The sequence below is a fragment of the Ursus americanus genome, chromosome 12 (genome assembly GCF_024610735.1).
Source record: "Ursus americanus isolate L20-20 chromosome 12, mUrsAme1.1.p, whole genome shotgun sequence".
In the NCBI taxonomy this organism is placed as follows: Eukaryota; Metazoa; Chordata; class Mammalia; order Carnivora; family Ursidae; genus Ursus; species Ursus americanus.
Genome location: NC_142138.1, coordinates 42,997,402 through 43,023,201, shown reverse-complemented (window position 1 = coordinate 43,023,201; position 25,800 = coordinate 42,997,402). Strand labels below are relative to the sequence as shown.

Sequence of the window (25,800 nt, the reverse complement as noted above, 5' to 3'; positions counted from 1 at the left end):
TGTTTTTGACAACTTGTAATTGACACCAGTAACTTTTCAAATGAATTTCATTTCATCATTTACTTACCCCTGCTCTACCCATACTGCTACTTCCAGCCAACTCAGTGTTCTATTTCCAAAACAATTTATTTTCAAACTTCAATTTAATTAAATATTGCTTAAGAATTTTAAGTGGTCCTCTGTTATTTTACAAATCAAATCCAAAATCTAAACTCCTTTGTTAGTATTTCAAGGCTCTTTCAGGCCCTCATAGTCTTTTATTCATTGTGTTTTCGTAATAAAAGTAGCAACATTTATTTAATGTTAGGCACTGTGCTAAGTACTATACATATGATATTGCATTTAATCTTCACAACAAACATATGACATATATACTTCTATTTTCCCCAAATTACATTAAGAAACTGGTAAAATAACCTGCATATGATCACCTACTTACTAAGTGTTGGAGCAGTAACTTGAAGCAGGTCAGTTTGAGCTGAACTCATAGTCACTATCAAGCCATATCTCTCATTAAAGTATTCTAAAGATAGTCTTTTTAAAAAAAAATTTTTTTTTTAGAGAGTGGCAGGGGAGGGAGAGAGGGAATCTTAAGCAGGCTCCATGCCCAGCACAAGCCCAACGTGGGGCTCAGTCTCATGAGAGTCAGATGCTTAACTGACTGAGCCACCTACACAGCCCTAAAGATAGTCTTTAACTTTACTGTTTTGATAAATAAGTCTTGATTTTTTTTTTTTTTAACTCTGGTCATGACAGCTTTTCTTTTCTGCCAAGGCGTATTATTTATTTTTAAATCCTGCTCAAGCCCCGTTATCTCTACTAAGACATCCCACACTGACCATTCTCTTAGGTTTAATTTTCTCTGTACTTAAGCTTGTGTATGTAAATATATTTTTTAAGGATTTGTTTATTTTAGAGAGAGAGAGAGTATGTGTGCACAGGGTAGGCAGGGGCAGAGGGAGATGGAGAGAGAATCTCAAGCAGACTCAGGCTGAGCACCAAGCCCAACACCGGGCTTCACCTCACAACCCTGAGATCATGACCTGAACCGAAATCAAGAGTCAGATGCTTAACCAGCTGAACCACCCAGGTGCCCCTTGTATATGCAAATATTATCATTAACTGGATTTTGTCCTCTAGTCTGGCTATTTTGCATGTAGTTATCTCCCTAGCCAACCTATAAATTCTAGAAACTGTGTCTTCTAGATTTTCTGGTGTGTCTTTTGTACTTGATGCTGTTACAGACACAGAATAGATGTTAAGGAATGTTTGTTAAACTGCTGAAAAAGCAAGTTGTTTCAACTGATGGGGTGAATGTTTCTTTTTTCATCTTTTTCCACAGAGGCAGGAAGATTGATGGCTTGGTATTACATCACATTTGAGACAGTGAAGAAATTTTGTACCATCAGTGGAAAAGAGACTTTATTAGATCTGGTAAATTAGTTGTCACTAGAAAATAAATACGTAATGATGTAGTAAAAATAATATTGCAGAAACAACTACTTTGCATATCTCATGCAATTTAAGAATGAGTAAGCAGACAAGAACGCATTTCTTTTTTTTTTTTTAAAGATTTTATTTATTTATGTTGACAGAGACAAGCCAGCGAGAGAGGGAACACAAGCAGGGGGTGTGGGAGAGGAAGAAGCAGGCTCCTATCAGAGAGGCCTGATGTGGGGCTCGATCCCAGAACGCGGGGATCACGCCCTGAGCCGAAGGCAGCCGCTTAACGACTGTGCCACCCAGGCGCCCCAAGAACGCATTTCTAGTAGTGCTTATATATCTCCTTATATACCGTTGATCATGAGATATGGAATATTACTCTTTACAGTATATTTTCAATCGTATCTCTGTATCAGGGCTAAGAAAATTCATATACATACCCAAAGTGGGATAGCAACTACCTTTCAACTTAAGTGATAATGCCAATTACCTTGGTGGTGGCTACCAAGTGTACTTTGTTGAGAAAGACCAGGATGATGTGGCAGGATATATTAGGCAAGTCTGCTGTGAGTGATGGACAATGTTGGACATGTGTGCCACGTACTTGCAATTCTTCCCTAAAGCTTTTGCGTCAGAATAATAGTAGAAATAAGATAGTATTGGTAATGGACCAGAAAAAAGCAGTGATTGTGGAGAAGTGGGAGTGAAAACAAGGTTATGCTAAGATATCAGCAGTGAGGGCAACTTTACAACTACAGCAGTAAATAGAGCGATAGTCATGTTGTTGACACCTGAGAACTGTATTGGTCCTTTCTCCCTTTATAGGGTACATGAATATGCAACAAGATATTTATTCTTATTCTCAAATTTAACCATTAATTTTTATTTAAAATATCTAAGTTGATTTTTGTAATGAGATTATTATACAAAAATTGCACAAAAACTGATGAAAACTAGAATGCATGTATTTTTATGTAAATATTATTCTTAACTAAGGGAAATCAAGAGGAGAAAACCCTAATATTAACATTAACTAATCTTATTTTGAGTTCAGTAAGTGTGTAAGAGGATTAGAACAGATGTTAATTTCATGTTACAGATGTGAGAAACCGAAGCACAAAGAGTACTTTGCTCAAAGTCATCTGACAGAAGTAGGATCTGTAATACAAATTTCTTAATATCTAAAGCATTCTTTCCATTACAAAATTAATCTCAATCAGGATAATGATTGCAAACTACAGAAGGGTGAATAATAATATAATAGTAGTAGAAATGACAGCTACATTTATTGAGTGCTTACAGTGTGGTGGGCACAGGACTGAATATTTTAAATTTTATTTTATTAATCTTTGTGATCTTATTGGTGTCCAGCATAATGTCTGGCATGTGACAAGAATGTGTCCTTCATTCATTCACATTTCAAAGAAGCAAAATGTATAAAGCGAATCTTTAATTCTGTTAACACATTTTAAATGATAAAGCTGTGCTATCCCAAGGCAGCATGGAAAATAAGTAAATAGAAAAAAGATGAGCGGAAAGACGTAAAGAAGGGACATAAGTAAATGGGCAAATGATGAAATTTTATAGGTCACAATGATAGCCAGCTGCAAGGAATTTGTAGATGTGCAGTTAAGGATAAATGAAAAGAAAACACTGAATACTTTGAACAAAGATCCAAATCGGGTAACTATCAGGTAAGGAAATTAAATATGTTTTAAATAATTTTTAAAGGTTCTATTTAGTTAAAATAAGTGGTAATAATTAAAGTTTTGCCCTGTGTTTTTATTTATAGATTTCCAATGGAAGGAAGAATTAAAACAAGAGAAATGAAAGTAAATTGGTAAAGATAATTGTTAAATGTCTTAAAATACTACCATTTGTGATTCATATTTATGAAAAATTTTTTTAGTTTTAAAACATATTTTAAATTTGTTTTCCTTAATACAAAAAAGAACACATTTACATAAAAATAAGGTGTCAATATAGATATGAAATTAATGTCCGAAAACGCTCAGACTTCAATTAAAATAGATGATTTGTGAATTTTTTAGGTCAACATTTTTTGAGAGTGTGTTCTGCTGAAGCAAGGTAATGATAGAAAAGGAGGTTAAGTTTGTCATCATCAGGAGCTTTCAAGTTAGCTTGAATGAGAATCATGTGTATAAAGATGATGGACAGTATGAAAACACATATAATAAATGTATATTGAATGATAGCGGCATTGAGGGAGAGAGACAAATAGTAAAAGTAAAAACATGAGTGAGAATGCATATATGACAGTGGAATGTCTATTCTACTGAGAATGGGAAGTTTGTATAGAGGAATAGTAATTAGAAGAGTAAACTAAGACTACATTGTAAATTGTGACTTTTACAGTTTGCAGTCACAAATATAATGATATTCTTTCCTGCTTGCCTAGTGGTTGATTTTCTGAGTATTTAGGTCTTAATGTTAAACTGTTTGATTTAGATGATGTGATTTCATGTGAAATGACTTTTTTATGTGCTTCAATAAAACCCCTTATCCAAAGAATTTGTTTTTCCTCCTTAGCTAGAGGAGGTCACTCTCTCTGGTATACTTCCTTATATTCCATTGAATTTTATCTCCCACATGCCTTGAAGTCTCAGAAACAAACTTTTCACAGTTGTATATTGCTCAACAAGCAGATCTATAGCTTGGACAACAGAAGTTAATGTTCTGTTTCTAAGCTATATTTTTCTAGAAATTCAAATACCCTTAGAGACCATATAGTCTAGTCCTTTCATTTTACAAATGAAGTAAGCGATGCCCAGATAAGCTGTGACTTTCCCAAGATTGTATTGCCATGCTAGAGACTGAGCTAGAACTAAAACCTAGGTCTGTTGCTTCTCTCAGTGTTTTTTTCCCAATATACCTTGTTGCATCCACTCTTGGGTCAAATGAAATCAAAGTATTTTCCCACAAGCATCTTCTTAGGAACACTTTATTTGCAGCTTGAATGCTTCCATTTACCTTCCCTTAAATTGAGTCATACATTCTTTTGATTGGGGCTGTCATATTTTAGAATTGATGATTTTGTAATTTTTATAAATATTGTAGTTTAGTTTCCTATTATAATTTCCCACCTTTCTGCATCTACTTAAGTGTGACCAGGAAGAGATAACTATGTGGGGTCTTTTCTTAATCCAAAATGTACAGTTTTTTGGTAGGTGATGATGTCTCATAGTTGTCACTTTCATATGTCTCTTATATCCCTGTTACAGTGCTGAATTTCAGATCTGGTTTTTTGTTTTTTTAAGTAGGTGTTAATCTTAATTTTAAACTTTCATCCTTCCAAGTTTCTGACCTTTAATTTAAGGCTATTTTTAAATTTTTTATAACTTTAATTCCCAGATCTTTTGTACTCAGCCTTAGCTCTGTTTGTTTTAACTGGTATTTTTCAATGAACTCATAAGATGTATTTTCAAATCAGTGATTTTTTTTCTTCATTTGTTTCTTGTTATTATATAAGTAAGGCATGGATTAATTTTTAAAGAGTCAAAAATTTATAAATCAAAAGGTAAGGTTTGTCTTGACTTCCCCATCTTTCTTCCCCAGAAGTAGTTATTATCAGTAGTTTGCTGTGCATCCTTCCAATTTCCTATTTATTTAGCACAAATATGTGTGCTAATAAACATATGTAATGTCTACTACAAAAAAAATCATAATTATTGTTCTTGTGATGCCATGAGGACCATAGGGGAAGGGAGGGAAAACTGAATGGGAAGAAATCAGGGAGGGAGACAAACCATGAGAGACTCTGGACTCTGGGAAACCAACTGAGGGTTATAGAAGGAAAGGGGGTGGGGGGATGAGGTAACCAGCTGACAAGGAGGGCCCTTGTCATGATGAACACTGGGTGTTAAACACGACTAATGAATCGTTTAACACTAGATCAAAAACTAATGATGTACTATATGTTGGCTAATTGAACATAATAAAATAAAGTTAAATAAAAAGATTCTATATCAGTACATATACACGTCAACCTTATTTATTTTAATGACAACGTATACTTTAATAGCAATGTATTCTATAAATATGAGTATAATTTTTAACCACCCCTTTGTTGATGAAGAATTAGGTGGCTTACAAATTTTTACTGCTACAAATAGTGCTGAAATGAGCTTCCTTGGGTTTCTATCATATTTTTCAAAGATTTCTGGGTGAAAGTGTATATATATATATATATATGAGAAGATTTAATATATGATGCCAAATTGCCTTTGAAAAGTCTCTAATTTACAGTTCCCACTCATAGTATACAAAGAGTGACTGTTTCCACACATACTAATATTTGTTTTGTATCTTTAAACTTTGGTCAATCTAATGGGTGAAAATTATATTTAAAAATTTGCAAATCCCTGATTATTAGGAGGAAATATATGTATTATCTGGTTTTATGCAGAAGTTTTAAATAGTTATAAAATCATACATGTTAATCTTATCCTTATGAGTTCTAGGTTTTATGTCTTTTAGGAAGTTTTTTCCCATCCTGTATTTCTTAGGTTTAGGTTCAACTATGTAAAACTGTATAATAAAATGAATTAACAATACCTTAAAGAAGACAGGCTACTTTTCTTTCACAGAAGAGATAGCTCAAAGTGGATAGTCTGAGGTAGATATGGTGGCTTCATGGTATCATCAGTACTTGGGTTTCTATCTTTCGGTTCTGCCATCCCACGTAACTTCTATTTCAATGTCACCTTATTGTCCAAAATGACTGCCAGGGCTTCAGCTGTTACATTTGAGTATTTTCTCTCTTTTAGTAGACTTCTTGGAAATCCTGACAACATTTTGCACCTAATGACTCCTCCTAAGTGCAAAGGAGACTGGGAAATATCTTGGTGATAGTATGCCTAGATTAAAATTGGGGTTCTACTATTAAGAAGGAAAGAGAGTGAATGTTGGGTAGGCAAAGCAGTCTCTGCCACATATCCTAAGATTATAGGACATCTCCTGTCATTTTTTCTAATACTTGAAAACCGTTTTATTTTTACCTGGGGGTTTCTTATAAGGCAACTGGAGTTAATTTTTTATATGGTATAAGTTAGGAGAGAGATTCTGTCTCCTTCTGCCCCTCCCCTTGCTCATGCTCGCTCTCTCTCTCTCTTTCTTTCCCCATACCCCCCTCAAATAAATAAATAAATAAATCTTTTAAAAAAAAGAAGTTGTACTTAACCTTATAGTTAGACATATTTTAGGTACTACAGACCAATAGGCTCACATGTCCATGTTGCCTTTCTTGTCCTATCTTGTCCTCTCTGCTGCTAGATGGAAAGGAGCTGGGTAGATGAGTCAACTAACTGTCCTATTGAATGCTTTTTGGTTTTAATTCTATTTTGTCTAATATTAATATTACTAGTTTTATTTTGTATATGTTTTTTATTCTTAATGTTTTCATATTGTTTTATTTTACATATAATTTGTATATATAACATATAGCTAGATTTTGTTACTGTTTTTTTATCCAGTCTCAGAATTCTTTTGAGGAATTCAGTCTATTTACATTTATTATAATTACTGATATGTTTAGACTTACTGTTATTGTATGTTTTCTTAACATTATCATTGCTTGTTTCTTTCTTTTTTCGCACTAATTTTTTTCTTTTGCCTCTTCTGCCTCTTTTTGGATATATCAATTTTTCTTTGTTTTTGTTCTTCTAGCTAGCTCTTCCTTTAAAATTCTATATTGCATGTGTAGATTTGTATTTTTCTACCAATATCTGTAGAAAATGAACATTTTAAACTTCCCTGTATGAGTCAAAACCTTTTCACATTTTCACTTCCCTCCTACTTCTTGTTCTCTCCCATGTTTATTCAGATCTTTGGGATTTTAGTTCCAGTTGTTAATTTGAAAATATCTTAAGTGTGCATTAAAAATTATAGACTTACCTAATTTTTTTCACTGATTTCTTTGCTTACTTACTGCTTTTTAAAATTTCTGCCTTCCTTTTTGTTACATATATAGCTTATTCTGCTGGGTACATTCTCAAGTAATTTACTGAGTCTTTCGGATTCTTTATAAGCCTAAAATATAATTTGCTCTTTCATTTGAATGAGTTTGGCTAAATTATTCTTCAGAAATTTCTTTGGTACTGTTCTTCTTGCATCCATTTTTGGTGACCCAATTTGTTTTCATTCTTTTGTTAATAACTTTTTTTTTCTCTTCGGAATATTAAAATAATTTTTTTCTTTATCTGTGTTAGGAAATTTCAGCATGACGGTCTCGTGTGTATCTTTATTCTTTATTTTGCACAGCACTCTGGGGACTCTCGTAATATGTAGACTTGTATCTTTCTTGAGCTCTGGGAAGTTTTCTTCTATAAGTTAATTATTTCTCTTTTATTCCCTCTGTTCACTCTTTCTGGAACTCCTTCTAGCTGAATGTGGGACTTCTGACTCTCTTCTCCACATTTTATACTTTCTCTCCCACATAGAGTCCGTTTGTCCCTCTCCCTCTGCTCCTCATCACCCCCCACTCTCTCTCTCAAATAAGTAAATAAATAAATAAGTAAAATCTAAAAAAGAGAAGAATAAAGCCTCCTTACCTCTCCTGGGTGTTTGTTACTACCTAGAAAACTGACCTGCCTCTCTGGCTCCAATGTCTACAATCCTGTGTTAGCCTCTTAGTACATACTACAACTGCCTAATATTTTCCACAAATGAGAGAGAGTGGCAGGGGTGGACTAATGTACTTGCTCAGAATACAGCATTTCAGTAAATTGCTCAGACAAATATCTCATCACTCTCTCTCCTTCTTAATCTGTTGATTTTTTTTTTAAGGAAAGAGTTTTTTTTTAAAATTGAAGTATAGTTGACATACAATGTTATGTTAGTTTTGGGTGTACAACATAGTGATTCAACAATTCGTGATGCTCACCATGATAAATGTAGTTACCATCTGTTGCCAGGTATTACAATATTATGTCTATTGATTCTTCTGCATGTGTTGTGGATGATTTCCTCCAGTTTTATTTTTCTCATAGGTTTGCTCCTCTTCATAGATTTTATTTCTAACATTAAATTTTCTGGTCTATCAGTGGCATACTTTCTTGCTTTCCTGTAGTTTTATGGATGGAGACATACATATATAAACACACATATACATATGTCCATCCTTTCATGGAATTTGAAGAAGAGTAAGTATATAGAAGGCTCCGTGTGCTATCTTGATCCTTTGTCTCAGGTGTTTCTTTGGGTATTCTTATTTTTTGTTTAGGCAGAAAAAATAGCTTCAGAATAACTCTTCTCTCAGAAGAGTTGTACAGCTTCATAGTACACCTTTAACTTTGCAGGATTTCTTTTGTTGTTGTTGTTCTTGTTTATAGTCTTTAATTAAAATGATGAAAAAGAAAATGGATCTATTTAAAAACAAAACCAAATAGCTACTTTTGTCTAGATTAAGATGTGGTACCTGAGGTGGGATTCATTTGAGGGATTTCTATTCTTTACGCACAGATCTATTCTGAAAAATCCTTCCTTTACTAAGTTGGCCAGGATACAAAAGTCTTTTGGAAAGTTCTTGTATCATTTTTATTAGTTTGCTAACTAATCTTAGTAAAGGGCTGCATCTAGCTACAAAGTTGACTGAGAAATATAATCTTCGTGTATAGGTAAGAACACATAATGGGACAGTCAGCTAGCAATTTCTGTCATAGGTATGCAAAGCATCTAATGTAGTCCCTGGAGCATAGTAAGTATTCAAGAAATGGTTATTACTAATTACTATCATCTTTGGTTGAGCCATTTAAGATCTCTCCTGGTTGCACCAGTTTGCATTTCCATCAGCAGTGTACAAGGGTTCCTTTTCCTCCATATCCTCACCAACACTTGTTTCTTGTGTTTTTGATTTTAGATGTTCTGACACATGTGAGGTGGTATTTCATTGTGGTTTTGATTTGCATGTCCCTGTGATTACTGATGTGGAGCATCTTTTCATATGTCTGTTGGCCATCTGTATGTCTTCTTTGTAGAAATGTCTGTTCATGTCTTCCGCCCATTTTTAAATTGGATTATTTGTTTTTTGGTGTTGAGTTGTATAAGTTCTTTATATATTTTGGATATTAACTCCTTATCAGATATATCATTTGCAATTATCTTCTCCCTCTCAGTAGGTTGTCTTTTTGTTTTGTTGATTGCTTTCTTTGCTGTGAAGAAACTTTTAATTTTGATGTAGTCCCAATAGCTGTTTCTGCTTTTGTTTCCCTTGCCTTAGGAGACTTATCTAGAAAAATGTCAGAGAAATTATTGCTTGTGTTCTCTTCTAGGATTTTGATGGTTTCAAGTCTCACATTTAGGTCCTTAATCCATTTTGAGTTTATTTTTGTGTATGGTGTAAGAAAGTGGTCCAGTTTTATTCTTTTGCATGTGTCTGTCCAGTTTCCCCAACAACGTTTGTTGAAGAGACTGTCCTTTTCCCATTGCATATTCTTGCTTCCTTTGTCAAAGATTAATTGACCATGTTATCATGGGTTTATTTCTGGGCTCTCTATTCTCTTCCATTGATTTATATGTCTGCTTTTTGTGCCAGTACCGTACTGTTTTGATTACTATAGCTTTGTAATATATCTTGAAATCTGGGATGGTGATATCTTCAATTTTGTTCTTCTTTTTCAAGATTTCTTTGGCTGTTTGGGGTCTTTTGCGGTTCCATACAAATTTTAGATTATTCTTTACAATGATTTCTTAATAAATAATATAAAATAACTTTCAGAAGATATACTATAGCCAAAAGAATCAAATAGTCTATAGTTTCAGCTATATGCACCCATTCTGAGAAGTGAGTTGGTTACAACCTTCTATTTTCACATATTGTTTGCTAAAACTAAACCATGAAATATAACTATTATTCTCTCTTTGTCTACCTGACTTATCAAGAGACCTTCAAGAAATTAATATAAGTCTGATAATTTTAGTTAGATCCATAGGGTGAGTTGCACATCATTTGTCTGGTGAGAAAAGTAAACAGTCAAAATGGGATATAGTAGGCACAATGTACGTTAGTTCCTTTTCTCCCTTCTTCCCACCCACTCCTCAAATTTTGTAGCCAAGCAACTGCTAGTTTCTAATAATCAACTAATATGTTACCGACCTTCATATGTTGAACAGAATCTTCAGACCTAACACTCTACTTGTCACTTATAGGCACTTAATAAATATTTGTGTATTACACAGAGTGCCTTGCTTTTCTATAATAACTTATATATGTAGAGCTAAAAGAACTCTATTGGATGAGAATATGACAACAATTTTAGATGTGTCGAGGTTAAAGAAATAGTCTAAGTGAGAGTGCCCTGTAAGCATTTGAAATTTATCAATCTAGAGATTATAATGAAAGTCTTGAGAAGAAATGAGATTTTCGAGAGAAAGAGAGGTTGAAGGAATGAAGAAGAGTAGAGAAATAAGAAGGGGTCTTTTAGAGGTTGGAAAGAAGCTAACAATGACTTGTAACAATAATGATGCAAGGTATAGAATCATCTAGTGTCACAGAAATCAAGGCAGAGAGGAATTTTAAGAAGAGATGCTTCAGTGATGTCAAATACTATGAGCTAATAGTTTTTAAAAGGAAATCATGAAATTTCTTCTTTCCTTCAGTCTTATTCAGGCTCAGCTAGGATGCATTCCCATACAAGACTTTGCTTTGACACAAGATACCGCGAAGATTTTCAGAAACGGTTCACGAATTACAAGATGTACGTTATAGGATTAATGGATTTTCAATATTTTTCCCAGTAAACTAGTATACTAGATTTAACATTGGAAACTTTTTTTTAGGGTTGTCAGATTTTGTGGCTGTTCAAGAAAAGAAGTTTGCTGTACTATTGAACAGCTTGATTTTAGCTAAATGTTTTAGATGCAAACTTTGGGAAAACTCTCTACATATATCCAAACAGCTGGAAAAAATTGGTAGGTACTGAATACAGGCAGGCAATTTGTCAATGTCTGCAATTTATTTTGTTTTTCATTGTTAGGAAAATTATTCTATGGTGTTATGACTTTGAGAAAAATTGTGTTTGTAGGCCTGAATAAGGTACTGAACTTTACTTCTCTTGAAAATCTGATTTTCGTTTTCTCCTGCTTAAAGGATTCTATTTGAAATCATTTGGGAAACCTAATAAAAATGAATGCTCTTTTTTTTTTAAGATTTTTAAAAAATTTATTTGAGGGTTGGAGGAGAGAGATGAGAGAGAGAGAGAGAGTACAAGCAAGGAGGATGATCAGAGGGAGAGGGAGAAGCAGACTCCCTGCTGAGCAAGGAGCCCTGATGTGGGGCTCTATCCCAGGACCTTGAGACCATGACCTGAGCCAAAGGCAGATGCTTAACTGACTGGGCCACTCAGGCACCCCCTAATAAAAGTGAATTCTCCTATTTTTAAATTTGTTCTTGAACCAAGAGTGAAATTTTATTTTAGTAATTAGGTAACTATATGTTGCTCTTTCTTCCACTTTTATGATTATTTTGTTTTGGTCTCAATGACAAGGTACAGAGCAAGCAATCCTGGCCATTCTTAATTCATTACAGAGAATTATGTCACTTATTTGTATCTTAACTTTTTCTCTTTTTTTTCAGTAACAGGACAATATTTTCACTGATCTTCATAGAGATTCTGTAGACAGAAGATTGTGCCTATTTATTTCCTATCTATTGAGATCTAGCTCAAGTTTTGTACTGAAAAACTCTAAAGGGTGCCAGTTACAAAGACTGGGGTATAACTAAGTACTTCAGAGTTTTCCAGTTTGTTGCCTTTGATTTTGTGATCCTACTCCTTCTCTCTAAGAAGAGGGTTGTTATTCCATGACTGACAGCTTTGTTAGCTTTATAATTTTATATGCATCTTGGGGACATTAAAAAAATTATGTAATGGGTTATTAGGGATTTTCTCATTATTCCTTAGAACAAAGATCTCCAACTATTTTGTGAGGAAGTGCTTTTTTATTTCCTTGAAGTTTGAAATCAGTGGGATAGCAGAGGATTGACCAGTCCTGGGAACTGGGGTAAAGATGGGGATTAGCTGGTGAAAGTAAGGTCAAATTAGAGGAGGGGTTCTTGATATTAAGGCTCACCTCTCTACTGAAGTCCTAGCAAACCAGATGCTGCACCCATCTCACAAAGATGAGTTCTAATGTGAGAAGGAGGCTCCATTTAGGAAATAAACTTACAGAAATTTTGAAATTAGATTAAATTATTATTATGAAAATTTTCGTTATATTTTGAAAAAAACAGTCAGAATCTGACTTTCTAGAATATTGTCAGTCAGGCATCATTTACATTCTATCCCTTCCAAATTGTCAAACACTAATGTGTTTTTTACAGTTAGTATGGCTGAAGAGAAAGAAGCAAAAATTGCCCAGCAAAATTCATACACTAGACAAATGGGAGAATCTAAATAAAAAAGCAAATCTAAGTTCTTCCTGAACATCAGGAAAAAAAATAATGAATACAAATTGATTTTCAACAATGTTTATAAAAAAGTAAAATTCAGGAACAGTTTTGAGGGAAAATGAATATGAAGGAATTATTAATACTAAGAGTTGTATCTTAAGAATGAATAAGAGAAATTCCCAAGGATAGTTAAAGGTATGGAAAAAGAAATAGTGTAATATCCCACCAGTAATATATGTGCTTTAGGCAAGATGGTTAAAATTTGGAATTTTATACTTCTGACAGTATGTCCAATTTTGGGGATTGGTTGAATTCATTTGTGAGTGTAAGAATTTTAAATTCCAGTTTCTTAAAACATAAAAAAAACAGAGAAGGTGCAAAGATGGAAGTGAGCTTGATGTATTTGAAGAACAAAATTAAAGCAAATGTGACTAGAGAGTAGTCAACAAGAGGAGAATGGTAGGAAATTAAATGGGACAAGTAGGCTGTGGTCAAGTCAGGTAGGTAAGGGAGTTTGGTCATGGTAGGAAATTGTCACTTTATTTTAAATGCAATGGGAAGGAATTGGAAATTTTAGACAGAAGAGTAAAATTATCTGATTTCAGTATAAAAACATAGAATTCTAGTTCTAGGATGGAAATGCTCAGAGAGCCATAGCTTTATGAAGCAATATTCCCATCCATAAATCACGTTGTCTTTTTTTCAAATATGAGTGTAATATAACAGTAGGAATTGCTTGGTACTTTCTCTATGGGTGACATATGATAAAAATAAGAATTAAATCATCATGTAGGGGCGCCTGGGTGGCACAGCGGTTAAGCGTCTGCCTTCGGCTCAGGGCGTGATCCCGGCGTTCTGGGATCGAGCCCCACATCAGGCTCTTCCGCTATGAGCCTGCTTCTTCCTCTCCCACTCCCCCTGCTTGTGTTCCCTCTCTCGCTGGCTGTCTCTATCTCTGTCGAATAAATAAATAAAATCTTTAAAAAAAAAAAAAATAAATCATCATGTAGACCAAAGAGTTCCTCTTTCTTCTATAAAGCAAATACATGTTTTATTTCAGTCTGAAAAAATAAATACAAACAATTGAATAAATGCCACAGCCCAAATAATCCAACTGAAAACTTTTTTTTAAAACTTAAAAAATTAGTTATCAATCTGGATTTTTAAGAAATTTTTTTACTAATGTCATTGAAAGGTTAAGTATAGATTTAGTTTAGGGGCGCCTGGGTGGCACAGCGGTTAAGTGTCTGCCTTCAGCTCAGGGCGTGATCCCAGCGTTCTGGGATCGAGTCCCACATCAGGCTCCTCCGTTATGAGCCTGCTTCTTCCTCTCCCACTCCCCCTGCTTGTGTTCCCTCTCTCGCTGGCTGTCTCTGTCAAATAAATAAATAAAATCTTTAAAAAAAAAAAAAGTATAGATTTAGTTTAAAGTGGATCCTTTAAAAACTGCTATTTGATTAATTTTCCACAGGTATAACATTGTCAAATGCAATGGTAAATGCAGGTTTGACCTCCTTTAAAAAAATAGAAGAAACAGACGCAAGGGAACTTGAACTGGTATCTAATATTCATTTATTCCTAATGTTATCTGAATTTTACCTAAATTTTAAAGCCTACCTTTTATATCTTTATTTCTTCTAAAAAATTGTTTTCCTTCTCATAGTCATAAGTATTTTAACTTAACATTTGGGGTAATAAGCATTATTAAAACTATTGACACTAAAAAGTAATTTACTAAAAGAACTTCTAGTCCTGTGGTAAGAATATAATGATATAAATGTTTTTAGATTTTAAATAGACACCCCCCTTTTGGAACGCAAATAAAAGAAACAGTGATGTATCTACCAAAATATGAACTTGAAGTGGAACAGGTAAATATTTTTTAGGTATTTTCATTGTCTTTTTAGGAATAGAGCTACCCATAGCTGACTTGGAGCTGAATATGAGGAGGATGGTTATTTTTAACACTTTTTATGCCTGTCCTTTTTTTTTAAAGATTGCAAGATATAGTGATACCATGGCGGAAATATTAGTGACCATTATATTAAGAAACTTTGAACAGCTACAAACTAAAAGAACAGCACCAGATTCTCACTATGTTACCTTAATCATAGGTGATGCAGATAATCAGCTGGTTTTTAAGCACAGAATTATGTAAGTATACAATTTCCATTTAATTTTATTTTGAAGCATATACTATAAAAGAAAAATTCTGCTGAGAAAGAGTAATAAAATCACTGTGGGATTAATTAAATTACATTTTCCTTACACTGTAATGGGGTAGTTTCTTTACTTGTCTGTTAAAGAAGGTATTAACATTGGGTCTGTTGTTAGTACTCAAATGAACAAAGTGTGAAATCTCTCACCATGGTCCGAAACAAGTGAGTAAATGACCTTTAGGAGTAGCTATAGCTCACTGTTGTTAAACTTTCTTGTTTTGTTGCTTTTCTCCAGTCATTCACAGACTTACTACTCTTTCATTATCTTCCTCCTGCTCCTTCAAGATATATCTAATATTTTAAATTAAAATCCAACAAACTACTATAGCTCCATTGTAGGATCTGGCAACCAGATCAAATGTATAAAGGAGGTACCTTCCCTTACACCTAGTTCTCTGGCATGCCATTCTATGACATCAGTCTTTTTTCTGATACTGTTATCTTCTCCCAGGATGCCATAGGCAAACTCTTAAGATTAGCAGTTATAGGTGTAGCTAATATTTTTTGAGTTCTTAGTAGGTTCCAGGTAATTAATTGTTCTATCTTTGTATAGACAGAGTCTATCATTATCTAAATTTAATAGAGGAGGAAATTGAGACCAAGAGTTTAATTTATCTAAGGTCATATAGGTAGTTTATAGCAAAGTCTAGATTTAAACCCAAACAGTCTTACTCCAGAGCCTATGCTCCTAATCATATTACTTTACTTGTAAGTTCAGGATTAGCAGTGACTCTGAAATGGGAATCTCCTCATTGTTGCCAGAGCACTGGAAGATACCTTCCCAAAATAGTCTATGCAAGGTTCCTAAAGGGACTACAGTGCCTAATTGAACATCCCTTTCACTGTCTAACATACTTTACTGCAGCTAACTATGACATATTTATAGAGAATATGTCATTGTACAAATCTTTGTTCTCTGTGACAAGTCTGAAGACAGTCTGGACTATATAAAGCTAAAATAAGTTCAATCACAAAATTGGTTGCTGGTTTGTGATGTTATTGGATACAGACTATTTTATATGAATTTTAAAGATATTCAAGTTCTCAAGAATTCGTGTAACCTATATATAGCCATTTAAAAGTGATAGTGATTTAGGGGCAAGCTCATGGGTTGTTGATATCAGCTATATATTCAGGTGGCCATGAAATGAGGCAATGCAACTTGGAATCAGCTGTTTGGTCAATATGTAGTTAGAAATTATTGTTGTGGTAGCTCCACTGACTCTCCATTTCTGTCTCCTCAGAATTTGCAGCAAGTAGTTTTCAGTACTGACTTCAGTTTACTACCAGATAGGACCTACCTACGGGTCAATCCACCCTTGATGATTAATATATTATTTCATTTAGTATTTGGGTCACTATTTAAATGATATGTTATTTTTCAGGGATTCTGTTTTGCTAAAAGCTGGAAATTGGACTAAAAAGATTGATGTGAAGAGAGCTTTTAAATCTGAAGATCTTTGCATAAATCTAATTAGTTCTGAATATGGTAAGTTCATTGAAGTAATGAACACATAAATGTAAGGAATATGATAGCATTTAAAAATTTCCTTCATGCTGAAACAGAAAAACAATTTAAATGATATTGTGTAGAAATAATTTATTTAAATAATATGAATAATTTTAAAGGAAGTTTCATGTATTTCGATATGTAAAAAATAGCATGGACTAAGATAACAAAATTAAAATTGTATCTGTTCATTTATAGGTATTCTATTTTCCAAGATAATAAAATTTCAATTGTTGTAGGAACATTGGTTTTTATTTTTATGATAGATTATAAATTTTAATTTGTTATATTTTTAACTCTTGCTTTTTTTACATTTTTATTTCCTGGACTTTGTTAGCGCTTTCATTTCAAAGGGTATAGAAATATGAGAGATATAAAAACAAATAAATGATCTCATGGCTAGATTTATATGACTTAAGTACTTGTATACTTTTTTCCTTTTTCCAGTTGGACTTGATATTCAGCAGAAATTTACAGTCTTTTACTTAGGACCCAAGAGGCTTGGAAATCAAATAATTATGCAAAAAAAATCAGAAACTGAGATTTCCCATTCTAAACATTCAAACAGATCTACGATAGCAGGACCCAATATAGGTAAATAGCTGTATTTATTCCTGTATTGCATTAAAGCAAAGTTATGGGGAGGGAGGAGTATCAGTGTTACAGTACTGCTTCATTCAGATGTAGATACTTGGGAGTTAGATGTTTAAGCTTCATAATAATTACATTAATAATATATAGTAGGAATTCTTTCTTATAATTAATATTTGCCAAATTGGGGTGATATTTGGAGCACAAATTATTTGACTAACTTTTTGATATATAGTGCTCCTTTTTCATACCCACTCTATTCTTATGGCCATTGTTGGAGAAGAACAAATGATGTATAAGATTTTATAGATTTGATGAGAAAAACTGGGCGACAGTTAAATTAAAATTTTTTAATTATGGAATATTTCAAACATACACAAAAGTAGACGTAGTACATGACGAACCCTTATGTACTCATTACCTACCTTAAACAATGATCAACTCATGGCTTATATTGTTTCATCTATACCTCTCTTCAGTTTTCCCCTTCTATATTTTGAAGAAAATTGGATGTCATATTATATCCTTTATAAATGTTTCAGTATATATTTGTAAATCGTAAGGATTTAAGAAAAAACATAAATGTATTACTCTTACACATAAAAAGCTAATAGTAACTAATATCATCCAAAACTCAGTTAATATTCAAATTACTAATTACCTTATAAGTAAGGGGAGCAACTAATAGGTACTGAGGAATGTGAAAACAGTGTCCTAAGTGTCCAAAGTATCCTAGACAGTTATGCTTTCTGAATTGGTAGTTATGATGAACAGTAACTGCAGTGAAAGAAGGCAGGAAGAGCACATATAGAATGATTCTGTGAATCCATGAACATTCATCTCCTCTTTAAAGAACACAGAAGAGGGTGCCTGAGTGGCTCAGTTGGTTAAGCATCTGCCTTTGGCTCAGGTCATGATCCTGGCATCCTGGAATTCAGCCCCATGTCAGGCTCCCTGCTCAACCAGGAGTCTGCTTTTCTCTCTCCCTCTGCCCATCTCCCTGTTCATATTTCTCATGTGCTCTTTCTCTCAAATAAATAAATAAAGTCTTAAAAAAGAAAAAAAGAGCAAAGAAGAGCTCCCATTTCTGGGTAGGATGCAGTGGCTTATGGCAAGCCAGTGCATCCACAGTAACAACTATAAAGCCTACCTAAGTTATAAATGCTATTATTTTTAGGACATCTGTGAAAGCAGACTAAAGGAACTAAAATTCCAGAGGAAGAACCGTTTCAGGGCTGAGGAGTCAAGGACCTGTAGGCTCTTAGTTAAAAGCCTGAGTATGCCATGCTCTCAAAAGCAGTTTATATGATCAGTCACTCACCTTGTTTGCCTGACAGAGGAAAAAGGAAATCTTTTCTGGTGGCATATAATATAATCTGAAATCTACAGACAAAATGTCTGCCATACAATAAAAAATGATGAGACCGTCAAAGAGGCAAGGCCATATGACTTATAATTAACAATATAAAGAAAGTGAACCAGATCTGTAGATGATTTGAATAAGAGAGCTGGCATTTAAAGATTATAAAATGACCATGATTAATATTTTCAAGAAAATAAAGGAAAAAAATAAATGTATGAAATGCTGGGAAATTTCACCAGAAAATTATAATCCATACAGAGATTTAAATGGACTTTCTTGAATTGGAAAATACATTATCTGAAGTGAAAAACTTATTGGTAGGCTTAATAATCAATTGGATATAGCCAAACTCAGAATCTGTGAACTGTTAGACATATCAAGGGAAAATATTCAAATTAAAGCCCAGAGATAAGAGAATGAAAAGAACACAAAAAAGCATAATACTCAAAAGTTCTAAAATATGCATAATTAAAATCTCTGAAGAAGAGAAGAAAAAGAATGGGACAAATGCAATAATCAGAGACAGTGGCTGAGAACATTCCAAAATAATGAAAGACATCAACTCATAGATTCAGAATTTTAGCAAACCCTATGGGATAAATGCACAGAAAACCACACCTGGGCACATTATAGCAAAACTGCTGAAAATCTTAAAAGCAGACACAGAAAAACTACGTATTACCTTCAGAGGAGCAACAGTGAGCCTGACAGCTGATTTATCAACTATGATGATAGAAGATAATGGACCAATCACTTCAAAATGCTTCAAAATGCTCCTAACCTAGATTTCTGTGCCCAGTGAAAAATACCTTTAAAAATAAAGGTGAAATAGAAACATTTTGAAGAAAAACAGAACAAAACAAAACTGGAGCACTCCATCACTATTACTAAATTTATTGGTCTGCAGTAAAAGAGATCCTAAAGGGAGTTCCTTAAAGGAAAATCACCTTAGATGAAAGCACAGAAATGCTGGAGGGAATGAAAAACAGTAGAAAGGGCAAATAAATGGCTAAATAGAAATTGACTGTTATAAAACAGTAATTGAAATGACTTGTAGAGTTTTAAATATATGTAGAATTAAAATGCAAAAATGCTCTTACCTCAGGACTATAGTACATCAAATATAAGGAATATAGAAGGACAGAAATAATAAAGAGAAAAGCAGAAGTGAATGAAATATAGAATGTAAATGTACAACAGAAAAATCAACAAAGCTAAGATTTGGTTCTTTGAAAGGATGAATAAATTTAAGAAGCCCTTATCAAGAGTGATAAAGAGATAAATACAAATTAACAGTATTAGGAATGAAAAAGAGGATACCACTACAGACATCAAAAAGATAAAGATATTGTGAATAATTTTATACCAATAAATTAGCCATAATTTGGGTAAAAATGAAAAAATCCTTGAGAAGCAAAACTTACTGACAGAAAAAATAGAAAATTTTAATAGTCTGGTACTAGTAATGAAATTGAAGCAATTAAAAATCTTTCCACAAAGAAATCCTCAGGGTCAGGTGATTTCACTGGTGAATTTCATCAAACATTTAGGAAAAAATAATATCAAACCTACCCAACTTTCTCAGAGAATAGAAAAAGAAAGAATAGTTTCTAATGCTTTAAGTTTTTTTGAACAGAGCCAACATGAGGAGCTTGATTTCAAAACCTGACAAGGACATTAAAAGAAAGGGAAATTATTCACCAAAGTATCTCATGGAAATAGATCCAGAAATTAATAACAAAATATTAGCAAGGAGAATGCAGCCATATATTTAAAAAGCACACCACAGTACAATTAAGTATGGCTTAGTCCATGTATGCAAGAGTGCCTTAGCATTCAAAGATGGATCAATGTATTTCACTACATTAACGGGGAGGAAAAAAAGGAAGAAAACCATGTGATCCTCTTGATAGAGGCCAAAGAAGTTTGACAAAAATTCAATGCTCATTTTTTATTAAAAAAAAAAAAATATATATATATATATGTGTGTGTGTGTGTGTGTGTGTGTGTGTGTGCGTGTGTGTGTGTGTGTGTGTGTATAACAAATGTCATGCATAGTGGTGAAATAATTTAAAAACTTTCCTATTTAGATGGAGAATGATACAAGAATGTTCTCTATTACTGTATCTATTTAACATTGTGCTAGAAGCACTAGTCAGTGATAAGGATTGGGAAGAAAGAAATAAGCTGTCATTACTTGAAAACAACATGATTATAGGGATGCCTGGGTAGCTCAGTCAGTTAAGTGTCTGCCTTCTGCTCAGGTCATAATCCCAGGGTCCTGGGATTGAGTTCCACATCAGGCTCCTTGCTCAGCGGGAAGCCTGCTTCTCCCTCTCCCTCTGCCTACCTTTCCCCCTGCTTATGCTCATTCTCTCTCTCTTTCTCTCTCTCTGTCTCTCTCTGTCTCTGTCAAATAAATAATTAAAAATCTAAAGAAAGAAAGATTATTATATACCTAGAAAATCCAAAAGACTCCATAGACACACTGTTAGAATTAATATATAAATTTAGAAATATCACTGGATACAGAGTAAATATAACAAAACTACAATAGCACTAAAAAGAATAGAATATTTAAGAATACATTAATAAAATTAGTGCAAGATGTGAACACAGGAAACTACAAAACACCACTGAGAGAAATTAAAAAAGACCTAAATAAATGGAAAGATATCCTACGTCCATGGATTGGAAGTCTTAATATTGTTAAGGTGGCAACATTTTCCAAATCAATCCACAGACTCAATGCAATCTCTTTCAAAATCCTAGCTCTGCTTTTGGCAGAAATTCACAAGCTGATTTTAAAATTCATGTGGGAGGAGGGAGGCAAGATGATGGAAGAGTAGGGGACCTTGTTTCATCTGGTCCCTTGAATTTAGCTAGATAACTATCTTACCATTCTGAACACCTACGAATTCAACCTGAGATGTAAGAAAAGAATTGCTGGAATTCTACAAATAGAAGAGCCACCCCTTTTTGCAGTGTAGGAGGTCCAGAGAAGTAAATCTGAAGGGAGTATCAGAAGATAAATGGTGGGGGGAGGGAGCCAGCTATAGGAAAGTGATGTAGCCCCAGAGCGCAAAATCAGAACCTTTAGAAGTCTGCCCCAGTGAGAGACGTCCCTGCCTGATAGGTGCTCAGGTAGCAAAGTGGGGCATTATTCTAGGTGGGACAGTGTGGTCTCAGGATCCTCAGGGTCACAGAAAGAATGGGGGCACCTGAGCCAGCAGCGTTCCCAAACATTGGAGTGGAGAAACTGGTTACAGTCAGTGAGCCCAGGAGGGGGCTCTCAGCTCTCTTTGCCATAAACCATAAACCACAGCACAAAAGGGCAGAAATGCAGTGACCCTCTGCCTCCCTCTGGGTGGATCAGTGCAGATGTGCATCGCAGGAGTCTACAGAGTTTAGCACACACAAAAGTGCAAGACTGCTTATCCCTGAGAGTTTACTGAAGAGAGGAAGCTGCAATCTTTCAGCTCTGGGGCTGGAGATCAGGGCCCAGCCACTTTTATATTCATCTTTTAAAGAGGTGTAGGAAGCCTTCAGGGAACAAAAGCCACATTGAGTAACCAGAAGCAGCTTACACTGAGCCTGGCCCCCTGGCAAGGGGCAGTGCAACTCCACCCAGGCAAACACACCTGAGAATCAGTGCAGCAGTCTCTTCCCCCAGAAGATCAACTGGAACAACAGGCCAACACCAAGTTTACAGAGCACGAAGGACTGCAAAACTCCAGCAGTAGTGGAAAATAGTATATAGAATTCAAGGGTTTTTTCTTATGAGTCATTTGTCTTTCAGTTTATAATTTTCTTTTTCTTTTCTTTTTTTGCTTTTCAAATAGTTTCTTATTTTATCAACTCTTAGTTTTTAAGTCTTTTTTTAACTTTCATTTTTATATTTACATATTACAGGTATATTCTTCATTTTTTGCTTCCTTTCACTGTGTTCAATTTTATTTTTGTATATATATCAGTTTTGCTTTCTTTACAATTTTGGGATTTAGTGTCTTCTAACAAACCAGACCAAAATACACCCAGGACCAAATGGATCACCCTGTTTTGTCCACCTGGGAGATTATATTCTCTCTCCCCCCTTTTTAGTTTTTTCTTTTCTTTTTTGGTTTCTGAACTCTTCAGTTTTGTCTAGTGTATATTTTGCTTGGGTTGTGTTTGATATTTTTGATTTTGTTCTCTCATTCATCCATTCTTCTCTGGGAAAAATGACTAGGAGGAGGAATTTACAACAAAAGAAAGGACCAGAGGTAATACTCTTTGCCACAGATCTAAGGATATAAGTAAAATGTCAGAGCTGGAATTCAGGATAACAATTATAAAGTTACTAGCTGTGCTTAAAAAAAGCATAAAAGACATTAGAGAATTTCTTAGTGCAGATACAAAATCTAATCAGGCCAAAATTAAAAATGCTTTAACTGAGATGCAGTCTAAATTGTATGCTCTAATAGCTAGGGTAAATGAGGCAGAAGAGTCAGTGACTTAGAAGACAAGTTGATGGAAAGGAAAGAAGCTGAAGAAAAAAGAGAAAAACAACTAATTGACCATGATGGGAGGCTTTGAGAAATCAGTGATACCATAAAGCAAAACAATATTAGAATTATTGGGGTTCCAGAGGAAGAAGAAAGAGAAAGGGACAGAAGTTATATTTGAGCAAATCAAATAGCTGAGAACTTCTCTAATCTGAGGAAGGAAACAGGCATTCAAGTCCAGGAGGTAGAGAGGACCCCCGTCAAAATCAATAAAAATAGATCAACGCCCTGACATATTTTGCAAGTGAAGCTTGCAAATTTCAGAGATAAAGAGAAAGTCCTGAAAGCAGCTCAAGACAAGAGGTTCTCAACCTACAGGGGTAGGAACATTAGGGTGGCAGGCCTATCCACAGAGACCTGGCAGGCCAGAAAGTGTTGGCATGATATATTCAGGGTACTAAATGAGAAAAACATGCAGCTAAGAATACTTTATCCAGCAAGGCTGTCATTCAGAATGGAAGGAGAGATAAAGAGCTTCCAAGACAAACAGAAACTAAAAGAATTTGTGATCACTAAACCAGCCCTGCATGAAATATTAAAGGGGATCCTTGAAGTGAAGAGGGAGCCCAAAAATAACATAGACCAGAAAGAAACAGAGACAATTTACAGAAACAGGGACTTTACAGTTAATACAATGGCACTAAATTCATATTTTTCAGTAGTTACTCTGAATGTAAATGGGCTACATGCTCCAATCAAAAGATACAGGGTATCAGATTGGATAAAAAGTAAGACCTGTCCATATGCTTTCTACAAGAGACTCACTTTAGATCTAAGGACACCTCCAGACTGAAAGTGAGGGCATGAAGAACCATTTATCATGCTAATGGACATCAAAAGAAAGCTGGGGTAGCGATCCTCATATCAGACAAATCAGATATTAAACCAAAGACTGTAGTAAGGGATGAAAAGGGACACTATATCATACTTAAAGTGTCCAGCCAACAAAAAGATCTAATAATTATGAACATTTATGCTCCTACCTTGGGAGCAGCCAATTATATAAACCAATTAATAACCAAATTAAGGAAATACATTAATAATAATACAGTAATAGTAGGGGACTTCAACATCCCACTCACAGCACTGGACAGATCATCTAAGCAGAAGATCAACAAGGAAACAAGGGCTTTGAAAGACGCAGTGGACCAGATGGACTTCACAGATATATACAGTGCATCCCATCTTAAAACAACAGAATACTCATTCTTCTTGAGCGCACATGAAACATTCTCCAGAATAGATCACACACTGGGTCACAAATCAGGTCTCAACTGGTACCAAAAAATTGGGATCATTCCCTGCATATTTTCAGACCACAGTGCTTTGAAACTTGAACTCAATCACAAGAGGAAATTTGGCAGGAATTCAAACATTTGGAGGTTAAAAGAGCATCCTACTAAAGAATGAATTGGTCATCCAGGAAATTAAAGAATTTAAAAAATTCATGGAAACAAGTGAAAATGAAAACACAACCTTTCAAAACCTTTGGGATACAGCAAAGGCAGTCCTAAGAGGGAAGTACATAATAATACAAGCCTTTCTCAAAAAATTAGAAAAGCCTCAAACATATAAGCTAACCTTATACCTAAAGGAGCTGGAGAAAGAACAGCAAATAAAACCTAAACCGGGCAGAAGAAAAATAATAGAGTAGAAATCAATGAAATAGAAACCAAAAGAACAGTAGAACAGATCAATGAAACTAGAAGCTGGCTCTTTGAAAGAATTAATAAGATCGAAAAACCCCTAGCCAGACTTATCAAAAAGAAAAAAGGACCCAAATTAATAAAATCATGAATGAAAGAGAAGAGATTATGACCAACACCAAGGAAATACAATTTTAAGAACATATTACAAGCAACTATATGCCAATAAATTAGGCAATCTGGGAGAAATGGATGCATTCCTGAAATTTATAAACTACCAAAACTAAAACAGGAAGAAATAGAAAACCTGAACAGACCCATAACCAGCAAGGAAATTGAAGCAGTAATCAAAAATCTCCCAACAAACAAGAGTCCAGGGCCAGATGGCTTCCGAGGGGATTTCTACCAAACATTTAAAGAAGAACTACTACCTATTCTTCTGAAGCTGTTTCAAAAAAATAGAAAGGGATGGAAAACTTCCAAACTTGTTCCATGAGACCTGTGTTACCTTTTTTTTTTTTTTTTAGGCCAGCATTACCTTGATCCCAAAACCAGACAAAGAGCCCACCAAAAAGAATTACATACCAACATCCCTGATGAACGTGGATGCAAAAATTCTCACCAAGATACTAGCCATTAGGATCCAATAGTATATTAAAAGGATTATTCATCATGACCAAGTGGGATTTATTTCTGCACTGCAAGGATGTTTCAACATTCACAAATCAATCAGCATGATACATCACATTAATAAAAGAAAGGACAAGAACTATATGATCTTCTCAATTGATGCAGAAAAAAACATTTGACAAAATACAATATCCTTTCTTGATTAAAATTCTCCACAGTGTAGGGATAGAGTGAACATACTTCAATATCATAAAAGCCACATACAAAAAGCCTGCAACAATTAACATTTTCAATGGGGGAAAACTGAGAGCTTTCCCCTAAGGTCAGGAACACGACAGGGATGCCCACTCTCACCATTGTTGTTCAACATATAGTACTAGCCTCAGCAATCAGATAACAAAAAGAAATAAAAGGCATTCAAACTGGCAAAAAAAGAAGTCAAATTCTCAC

The 25,800-nt window shown here is 34.4% G+C and overlaps 1 protein-coding gene across 2 annotated transcripts in view; it reads left to right on the top strand.

The window, feature by feature from the left end:
- HFM1 (helicase for meiosis 1) overlaps positions 1-25,800 on the top strand; it is a 102,374-nt gene that overhangs the window by 45,878 nt on the left and 30,696 nt on the right. For both annotated transcript variants that reach the window (XM_087866100.1, XM_087866099.1), the window contains 10 exons: positions 1,343-1,434; positions 3,031-3,137; positions 3,236-3,283; positions 11,059-11,156; positions 11,239-11,370; positions 14,319-14,404; positions 14,635-14,718; positions 14,844-15,001; positions 16,452-16,555; positions 17,024-17,170. In XM_087866100.1, the coding sequence (XP_087722226.1) occupies positions 1,343-1,434; positions 3,031-3,137; positions 3,236-3,283; positions 11,059-11,156; positions 11,239-11,370; positions 14,319-14,404; positions 14,635-14,718; positions 14,844-15,001; positions 16,452-16,555; positions 17,024-17,170 (1,056 nt within the window). The remainder of the gene's footprint in view (positions 1-1,342; positions 1,435-3,030; positions 3,138-3,235; positions 3,284-11,058; positions 11,157-11,238; positions 11,371-14,318; positions 14,405-14,634; positions 14,719-14,843; positions 15,002-16,451; positions 16,556-17,023; positions 17,171-25,800) is intronic.